The 11,724-nt window shown below is 25.1% G+C and overlaps 1 protein-coding gene across 1 annotated transcript; it reads right to left on the bottom strand.

Annotated features, from left to right (window-relative positions):
- Positions 1-4,692: 4,692 nt before the first annotated feature.
- Positions 4,693-5,844, bottom strand: LOC136076098 (uncharacterized). The gene has a single exon (XM_065789561.1). The coding sequence runs from the start codon at positions 5,842-5,844 to the stop codon at positions 4,693-4,695; it is 1,152 nt and encodes a 383-aa protein (XP_065645633.1).
- Positions 5,845-11,724: the final 5,880 nt, after the last annotated feature.

Here is an 11,724-nt window from a genome sequence, read left to right as displayed (position 1 = left end):
TTCCTAAAATTAGATAAATTAAAAATGCATTATCTGCTTATCATTATTGAATACAACCTAACTATTAGTTGTTTGATGCAAGTTAAAGTCATTGCATAAATTGGGTAAATTAATTATCAGAATGAAAATATTATTTAGATAATTTAAAATTACTTAATTTTGCAGTGTTTAATTAATAAGACAATGACAACCTATATCAATCTACGATAACCTTCGACAACCTTCGACAACCTTTGACAACATTCAATAACCTTCGACAACCTACGCCATAAATAGTTTAACTAATTTAAAAAGAATTTTTAACTAACCGAACCTACAACATAACATAGTAATAGATGGCACAGCTATCTATGCTTATATAATCTACTATTACCAACAAGGCTCTCATTAAACGTCTACCAATATATATACAGCCAAAAAGATTCACCACTGTTATAGACAATTAATTATAAATGCAAAGCAAAAACAAATATAAATGCGAGTTCCATTTTAATTGTCTAAAATCAATGGGTTTAATTGGTTTTTTGTCGGAAGTTTTGATATTTTAATGCAACTTTCTCAAACAAAAGTTATCAAAACGTGACTCCAAGAAAATGCAGTTAATGTTCTTGCCATCTCATCAAAAACTAAGTAAAAGTTGAAAGCCAAATTTTTTAAACGAAACCCAACCTCACAAGTATAAATTAAGTCTCACATATTGTATTTCTCTTGTTGCCTAAATGACACAAATAATTGAAGCTGTTCTTGAAGTTTGGCACACCAATACAATTGAGGCTGTTCTTAAATTTTGGAACACCCATACATTGTACTAAAAGATGTTTCATACTTTGACATTCTTTTATATTGATGTATGCAAATATCGAAAAACTATATATATATATATATATATATATATATATATATATATATATATATATATATATATATATATATATATATATATATATATATATATATATATATATATATATATATATATATATATATATATATGTATATATATATATATATATTATATGTATATATATATATATATATATATATATATATATATATATATATATATATATATATTATCGGGTTTTAAAATTTATGAACTTTAACACTTTTTATATTAAAATTCATAAAATAAAAAGGTGACCAATTCGTTAATATTCATAATAAAAATATAGACAAATTGGTCACCTGCAATATTTTTTCATTATTTTTGGGCTGTCATAAAATGCGAAAATTGATTGGGGAGGGGGCTAATGGCGAACGCGGGGTAACTCCAAACATGGTCAAAACAGCATTGTAGAAAAATAAATTCGACAATTTCTTTTTACCTGCTGAGAAGAGATCCTATGCGCAGTTCTAGACGTGTAGTAGCGTAATGAAGCTGCAGATGTTGTTTACTATAATTTGATTTTAACTTTTTCTGATAATTTAATGCAACTTTTTTCTTGAGTAACACTCTGTTGCAGCTTCTATGGAAATAAAGCCACTCCTTTTTTTGTTCTTGTTGCACGATATAATTTTTAAGCGTAGTTAATACAATTAGCATTATATTCGTTATTACACAACAGTGTTTCTGATTGCCCCCCGATGTGTTCGGAATTACCCTACGTAGGTAGGGTAATACCGAACACCAGTGGTTTTATTTTTGTCATAAATTTTTATTTTATAATAAGATTTTAAAAATTGTATTTAAGGGTTTGTGACTGAATAGTTAAACTAATTGATAAGAAATAAATGTGATCAATTTTGTATAACTGGTGTCTTTAGTTCGCATTCCCGCTTCGCTGTTCGCCAATACCCTACTCTCCCCAATATTGATAATTTTTATATAGCCAAAATATATACCACTTCGTAATGCTTTTTTTTTGATATTTTAACTTATTATTTGACTTTTTGGTATTTTGATTTATAACAGGATCTTATTGTTATTATGGCTTATAATTTGATCTTTTTCGTAATATGGATTTCAATTGGATCTTTCCAGTATTATGAAAACTGGATCTTTCTGGTATTATGAAAACTGGATCTTTCTGGTATTATGACAATTAAATATTAAGGAATAGTAATAAAATAAGTTTAATTCTAAATTTACGTGGTTTTTTGGTAAGTACAAAATATTTTTCTTAAAATGGTGGTCAAAGTATAATTTCTAACTTTTCCCAAACTCTTTATTCATGTTCTTAGTTTTATGAATCGCGTTTCGCTATGCTGTATAAGTCAATATAATATTATCATGAGGCTGATTTTGATAGCATTTGATTTGATTGTTATGTTGTTTACTAATCTTGTGTTTTTTACCACCTTATTGTTCCACCTACAGTTTATTAAGAAACTGCAAACTCTAATGCTAAAAATTTAAACCAAACATATTACAATGTAACTCAATACGTTCTTCAAGGCTCACTGTCCAATATTTTGAAGTTAGAAGCTTTATACTTATTTTGTTGTATTGCTTTAAATCTTATTACTGTTTAATAAGCGGTCCGTCAATTCTGTCATTATAATGAAGATACTCTAACTGGACTACTAGAGCATACCAGAGGTTTCTGGATTTTGTGAGATATTTTATCAAAGAACTTTCTAAACCTACAGGTGGAGACGGCTTGAATACCAATCAGAAAACGGTAAAACTACATCCGGATCAATTTGTGTTTTGATCCGAACTCTAATATAAGATTGGGAAAAAAATGAAAGTCATATGCAAAATAAAAAAATGGGTACGAATTACAAAAAAATTATAATAATACTTTTATTGCCGTGTATTCTAAAATGAAGCACCAGATATATAAAATGACTTCTTTGCAAATACACATTTTATTCTTAAATAGAATAGATTTGGTGGCGCATTGGTTAGAGGACTTTAAATTATAAATTGAAAAAATATTTGTGTATAAGATGAAAAACAAAGTTTGATGGGCTATGTGATTTAGTTTTAAGAGCTCTTCTCCTTTTAACTAAAGCAGCAAGTATCCAACCACTTTTAAGGTTGGGATATTATCAGAAAATCAGTACTCTGTCAATAGTTTTTGTAAGTTTATTTTAATAGAGATTTCAGCAAATTTTACCTTTCAATTTTATGATACTTGAGTTATTGGTGTTTACCAAGTCATATATTTGTCTATTAAAACGACAAATTAACCACCAATAATACATTTAACTTGAATATTAATATCACAATTAATAAAAAAATATAATTTATTTAGCTTTTCCTCTATAGGGATGAAAATGAAACAGCTTGTTGTAACATTTGGTCTTTTTTCTTTTTTTTTTTTTTTTTTAATTATATATTTCGTCGTTAATAGTATTTACAATAACAATGTTCATGAATAAAAAACAATATATGACAGGGGCAAAAAGAAGACTATAGTTGCCTTATCACTAAGCCCCGTAATAAATATACCGTAAATTACAATGCTAATAAAAACCGTAAAAGTTACATATGCTATAAATTTTTTTTTTTTTATTTACGCTTAATTTTAATTTAATTACTAAAAACACCAAAAAAAAAAAATAAAAAAAAAAAAAACAAACAAACAAAAAAAAAAAAAAAAAGACAAAAAAAAAAAACAAACCAGAAACAGGACTAGAGACAAGATTATTTATCATATTTATGTATTAGAATAGACAATCTTAGTAATAAACAATTATTAATACTAAATCATTAATAATAGTACTCTCATTTTAAACGCTTCAGAAGAAATTTAGTTCATTGTCGTTTAGTAAAAGATTTTGCTTAAGTTTAGTTTTAAATTGATTAAGCGAAGAAAGTGGTTTAAGATCATTATTTAAAAGTGTATTCCAGAGTTTAGGTCCTCGGTTTGTGATTGAGTATTTAGTGGCAGAATAGTAGGTTTTAGATTTAGTATAGTTATTATTTGAAAATCTTGTGCTGTATATGTGATTTATTTTTTTAAATAAAGAGTTGAATAAATATAATGCCATTTTTTTATCAAGTTTAAACATAAATATAAGAACATGATAGAGATTTAAATTATAAACCTTTAGAATATTAAGTTTACTAAAAGTATTTTTGAATGAGACAAGCGATTTTCATTTGTAATAATCATAATGGCGTGTTTTTGTTTACATAGAAGTTTACTTAGCTTTGTAACATTGGTGCTGCACCAAGCAATGTTAGCATAGTTTAGGTAACAGTGTATAAATGAAAAGTATATGTATTTAAGACAAGATTGGTTTAAGACCTGTTTAGCTTTATACAGTATACCAATATTTTTAGAAACCTTATTCTCAACAACACTTATATGTTCTCTCCATGTAACATTTTCATCGAGTATTACGCCCAAAAACTTTGACGATATTTCCCTTTTTATTATATTTTTATCAATAAAAAGATTTGGAAGTTTAAGTGGAATATTTTCTTTTTTATGAACACGATGGAATAATGTGTATTTAGTTTTAGTAATGTTTAAAGATAATTTATTGGCTTTAAACCATTGGGTTAGGTTATCAAGTTCTTTGTTAACTGCTAAAAATAAAATATTAATGTCTTCATGAGAATAAAACAAATTCGTATCATCGGCGAATAAAGTTGTGTTTAAAATATTAGAAAATTTATATAAGTCATTGACATAAATTAGAAACAAAAGGGGCTCTAGAACTGATCCCTGGGGAACACCGCATGTAATAATCATATTATCCGTTTTACCACCATCGTAAGAAATATATTGCTTCCTATTAGACAGAGATCGGCCTATAATTAGTAACGTCACTAGGATCGCCTGATTTGAAAATAGGGACCACCCTAGCAATTTTTATTTTTTCTGGAAAAACTCCCTCTTTTAAAGATAAGTTGAAGATACACAAAAGCGGGATTGTAATCAGTTTTATTGAATTTATAATGATGTTACCACTTATATTGTCGACGCCTATACTTTTTTTGGGCTTAATCGAAGAGACTGCGCATAGTAATTCTTCTTCAGTTAGATTATCATTAGGCATCATATTAGTTTTATTAGAGACTAAGTATGCATCAAAGTTGATCTTAGAAGATTCAATTTTTGATGCTAAAGACGGACCAATATTAATAAAAAATTTATTAAGTGCTTCAGCCACTAATTCTTTTTCTATAACATAGTTGTCTTTGAATTTAAAAATTTTCGGAAAATTATTTCTCTCTGGATTATTTTTACCAATAACTTCGTTAATTATGCGCCAAGTACCTTGAGGATCATTTGAATGCTTTTTTAGTTGATCTGAATAGTAGTTTTTTTTTGATCTTTTTATAATTGACTCAAAGAGTCGTTTGTAGTTTTTATAATTGCTTTCATTACGTAGGGTTTTTTTTTTAAGAAATTTATTATATAATCTTTGTTTTATTTTAGAAGATTTAAGGATACCCTTCGTTATCCAAGGATTTGATAACGTTTTTGATTTAACTAATTTTGTAATTTCAGGAAATGCTTTGTTATAATATTTATAATATTCTGATATAAATATATCGTAGGCTTTATCAGCGTTTAGATTCAATAACAAGTCATCCCATTTAACACTTGATAAAAGGTCATGAAAATGGTTAACTGAAGAGTCGTTTATTATTTTTGTTTTTATTTTTTTATTTTTTTGGCAGTCACTTTTATTATATTTTTGAACAACGATGAATATGGGAAAATGATCAGAAATATCTGTTTTAAATATTCCTGTTTTTATCTTTATATTTATGAAGTCATTGGTGATAATTTGATCTATCGAAGTTTCACTTTTGTTGGTTATGCGAGTAGGTTTGTTGATGACAGGAATGTAGCTATTTTTAAAAATGACGTTAAAAAATTGTTTAATGATTTTATTTGAGTCATAATCCAAAATATTGAGGTTCAGGTCACCAACCATGTAAACAGTTTTTTTTTAAATATAATTATTTTTAATGACGTTTCTAATGTGGTCTTCAAACACTTTAATAGAACCTGAAGGTGGTCTGTATAAAGCATGGATTATTATATTTTTGGAGGTTTTATTAACGAGTTCAATGCACAATGACTCATAATCATTAGTGGTTGAACTCAAATCTGACTTAACTTTGTACAATAGTGAGTTTTTAATAAAAATACACAAACCCCCGCCTACCTTGCCCGAGGTCCTAATTTGGTGAATCACTTTATAATTTGGTAAATGAAAATTATAATTGTTCTCGATATTTTTATCATCACACCATGTCTCGCTGAGACAAATAATTTGAAAATTCATATTAACTTTATACAAAAATTGTTTTAATGAATCAAAATTTTTTTGTAGACTTCTAATATTAACATGAAGAATAGAGAACGATTCGTTCTCCATTCCTTCAATTATATTTTTTGAATTTACGTTATAATATAATGGGTTAATATTTTTTATTAAATCGTTGTTAAAAAAATTAATATACGGATCCGAATGTTTTTTTAAAAGTATTGATTTTTTAGTTAGTAATGAATTAAGTTCAAAGTTTTTTAAAGGAGGATCGTCAGCCATTTTAAATAAGAGTAATATTAAAATATAGAATATAGTTTTTAATAGCTGGGTTGCTTATTTTTAAATTCTTTAACAATAAGTTTGTCATAAATAATAATTGAATATTTACCATTCTTTCGGTGTAACTTCATTTCGTCCACTAATTTTTTTCTTATTTCATTTGTTTCGAAGGAGAAATCTTCATTGATGTACATTCCGGAACCTTTAAGCTTATTAGCAGCATGCAACGCTTTAACTTTGTCCTTATAATGAAGTAATTTAACGACTATTGTCCTTGATTTGTTACCATCCTTTTTACCAGTTCTATGAGCTCTTTCTATATTTATATTACTTAGAGAAAGATTGTTTTCAAATAAACTTGTTACTTTTTTTTCAGTATCGTCCCAATTTTCATTTTCGTTTTCGGTAATTCCATCAATTCGCAGATTGTTTCTCCTAAGCCTGTCCTCCAATTGCCTTAACTTTATATTTTCGCCTCCACTAAGGCTATTTTTATTATTAATTTTTTTTTCCAGCTCCGTTACTTTTTTTTCTTGAATGTCCTGTGTGACCGTTAAACTTTCTTCTATATCTTTATTTACATTTTCCAAGATTTTCATTCGTTCACGTAATATTTTAATTTCGGCTTTTAACTTTCCATTTTCCTTTTCTAACAAATCGCATTTTTCTTTTGAATTATTTGCTTTTTTTAATAATATGTCAATTCTGTCATTTGTTAACTTTAGGTTTCCAGATATAATTTTTAAAATGTAATTTTGTTGTTTTATAAACATTTCTTGAAAGATTTTACGAACCATATTTATTGATATAACTAATTCATCTGTTTCGATATTAGAGTCGTTATTTTTCTTAAAATCACTATTATTTTTCTTATCCATTGTAATAGATTATTATTAATAGATAAATATATATTATAATATATATATTGATAACTTACTTTTTGAATGAAAACTTTTGATGCGGATAATGAGAAATGTTTAAATTTAATACTAAAAACTTAAAAATACTAAGTAGTAAAAAAAAAAAAAAAAGATATTATAAGATAAAAATATAAAAAAGATAAAAAAGATAAAAAAGATAAAAAAGATAAAAAAGATAAAAAAGATTTATAAGATTTTATGTAAATAAAATCTTACAAAAATAAAACAAAAAAAATAATAATTGCAAAACAAAATAAAAGCAATAAAAGCATAAAAATGTAACAAATAAAAATATTTTTAAATGAAAAAATAAATAAAAATGCTTTTTATGCAATGATGTTCAAAAATGGCTTTCAACAAAAAAAATGGCTTTCAACAAAAACAGTTCCAGAGAATCGCAAAAATCCACGCTACAAAAAAGAAGAGTTATTTAATTCATTTATAAATTTTATAGAAAAAAATGAATTTAAGTAGACACTATCTGAAATAAATTCAAATATGGGTCTTAACACAACAAGTATGCTAACATATGTATTATGGTATGTTAATATTATGGTAATTAATAAGCAAGATGATAAGTTTGCTGAGCGATATTGTGGGATATCAAAAGTATTTTATTGATTTATAAATTAGGACATGTCGGAGAGATTTAGGCATAGAAAGAGACAAATATCTTCACTCTCTGTTTTTACTTTTAATGTCAAATTTACTTTAAATGTCTCAAAGATTCTCAACCTGATTTTTGAATCATCCAGATTGAAAACCTTTCAAGCAATAATCTGAGATGTTGGCTAAAGGGCTTCAAAACACTGCTACCTTATACATCAAAATGAAATGAAATTTTTATGTCTTTAGTTGGCGCTAGAAAGTTTGCTTTTTTACAAAAAAAAACACTGTTTCATAAGCTTCTGTCTCATAATAGTTGTAAAAAAACTATTTAAAAATTCTGAACTTAAGTATTATTAATAAATTATTTTATAAATGCAAGTTTTAAAGAAGTTTTTAAAGTCTTTAGTTACCAATGTTCCAAATGAAGACATTAAAACATTAAAAACATAAAGACATTAAATACTAAAAACGAAAATATTTTTATTTCTTGGTCTTGAATTTACAAAAAAAAAAAAAGTTCCGCCTAACCCCATTCTCCCCAACCTCAACTTGCTTGAAGAATTTGTTTGAATTTTCGCTAGAAAAATTCTGAACCGTTTCAATATACTTTAGGCATCTTCATAGAATTGCTTATAACTTTCGTTACTATAGATCGTAAATTTTTTTTTTTTTGTAGTTATAAAGGTGCTCCCAGCATGGTCGTTTAAAAGCGGCAAGTTATTATACGCAAGCGCATTAAACTTTCAAAAGTTTAGATAATTTTAGGTATTAATAAAAATCTACATCTTATTCTTTGATAGGTATTTCGATTGAGGCTACTTGTTTATATCATTTTAATAAGGTCAGGTTTTTAAAAAGTATCAAAAGGTACATATATTAGGCTATATAAGCTCTGAACTGAACTGCAAAGTGGTTCATTAATTCTGTGATTTTTGAGAAATATATCAGGTACTGTGAAGCGACTGTTTTTTGAAATTAATTTTTGTTTTGTTTTTAAAAACTAAAGTGTTGGTCCCGACTATGACTTAAAGTTTAAATTAAACTTTGTGCCAAATTTCAATTTATATATATATAAAAGTTTATGTTAAACATTTATTTTATAAAATTATAATTTTTGTGTATATTTATATCTATTATAATAATTAGTTTATTATTTTATGTTATGTCCATCAATAATTTATAGCTCTATCATAAAGTTTATAATAAAGCTATAAATTATTTATGAAATATATAACATAATATGTTACATATATAACATAATATATTAAATCTATATTTACCATATAATATACGTAACATATAAGATACGTCGCAGATAGTCTACCGAAAGTCCGTAGCCAAAAAAGTAAAAATTTGCTTACCGAAAGTCCGTTTTATTGGCTAAAAATGTCACGTGTCCAAAATTTAACCTTGTTGATACTTTTTATCTTTTTTTTACCACATTTTTCAAAGTATTTTTCATACAGCTGTTTTCATATCAATCAATCAATCAATCAATATATTTCCACCTGAATAACTGTATATATAAATAAAAAAGTGAGGGACATTTACTAACAGTTACAAACTGATGATGCGTAAAACCTACGACGCATAAAAACAATTATTGTAAAAAATAAAAATAATAATAATAATATTAACTAAAAACAATAATAACAAAATAATAATAAATAATAATAATGTTAAATAAAAAACAATAGTAACAAAATAATAATAGTAATAAATAATAATAATAACAATAAACAAATAATAATAATAGATTTAATGATAATAAAAATAGATTTAATGAGAATTTTTTTTTATATATATTTTTAATTTATACATTAAACTTAAATTTTTTGTATTTAAATAAAAATAAAATGTAATATTTAATGTAATAATATATTGTTTAATATATTAAAATGAAATTTTGATTTTTTTTTTATTATTATTATATTATTTCAATATATTTTAATCATTTTTTGCCTGTTTGTTGTTGTTATGTATAAATATATAAACACATACCTACAAATACACCCATACACACAAACATAAATAACACCCATACACACAAACATAAATACAGTTATACATACATATACACACACATATACACACACTCATACAACACATATGTACATAGACACAGATACATATACACACATATACTCATACATACGTATGTATGCATATATATATATATATATATATATATATATATATATATATATATATATATATATACATATATATATATATATATATATATATATATATATATATATATATATATATATATATATATATATATATATATATATATATATATACACACACACCCATAATTAATATAAACAATCACATATATCGTACACACATATACTCTACATAGATATACATACACATATACTGATATATTTATTTTGTAGTTTTATTTGGTATTTGCCTGATAAAAACTTTTACTTTTTTAAAAAACATTTTTTTATTTACGTGTTTAGTAGGTTTTTTAATTTCAATAGGTAGGGAGTTCCAGGAATGAACTGAATAATTTTTTATTAATCTGATACCATACTTTAATGTCTGCTTTGATGAGATTGCTAAGTTGTTGTAAGATACAGATTTAAGATTGTGTTTGTGGATATTAGCTGTAAACTTGAAATAATTGTTGAAGACCAATGGTATATTTTGATGTATAACGTCCCATCCGAAGGCACTGTTCAACAAGTAGATCATTTGATCTAATTTCATTGTTTTTGAAAGACTATATAGTACATCAGAGTCAAAATTATTTGGCTGAAAGTGGATTATTCTCAAATACTTCTTTTTTAGATTTATAAGGTTCTTTTTATTTAAAGTATAATTTTGTCCCCATATCTGGCACCCATAGTTAAGGTGTGACCCAAAGATGGCATACCAGATATTTAATAAGGTTTCATAGTCTACAAAATGTAATACTTTTGCTAGCATCCCATTTGCACGACTCAGTTTAATAGAGATCGACTTTAATTGATGATTAAACAAAAGGTTTTCATCTATTATTACACCCAGGTACTTGATTTTATCAATACTATATAGTTTTTGGCCACTTATTCTGAAATTTAATTTTTTTTCAATTTTTTTGCGTTTAGATTTAAAGATTTAAAGAGAGTAATTTCGGTCTTTTTTGTGTATAGTGAAATTTTGTTTGCACAAATTGTTTTAGCAAAGTATAGATATTTACTTTGATTTATATTATATTATAATTGTTATTGGGTTATAATTTGTAATCCAATAACTAACCGATTAAAAAAGTATTATGTTGCATTTTGATTGTGCTAATAATAATAGAAATTTTAAAAAAGACTGTTCATTCTAGCTGAATTTTAAAGCTTCTGAAGACGGTCAATTTTTAGTGTTACATACAATGAATAATACACATAATCATGAAGTATCTGAAGTAAAAAAATTTTGTTTTGTATTTAAATAATTTTTTTATTAGTTTTTAATATAAGTTACACACAAATGTATATACATATACACACACATATACAAATGCATATATATATATATATATATATATATATATATATATATATATATATATATATATATATATATATATATAAAGTTAATAAAAGATTAAAGATATTAAGAAAAACTTTTTTAGGGAGGTTTACTTGCTTTTGTGATTCAAGATCACACGTTTTGAGTATTTTTTTTAGAAAGTTATTGATGTCAGAATTAGAATTGTATTGTTGAAAGTATATTATTTTTAAAG

This window comes from Hydra vulgaris, chromosome 02, assembly GCF_038396675.1.
Source record: "Hydra vulgaris chromosome 02, alternate assembly HydraT2T_AEP".
NCBI classification, from domain to species: domain Eukaryota; kingdom Metazoa; phylum Cnidaria; class Hydrozoa; order Anthoathecata; family Hydridae; genus Hydra; species Hydra vulgaris.
The sequence above is the reverse complement of the archived record's forward strand: the minus strand, read 5'-3'. Positions and strand labels throughout refer to the sequence as shown.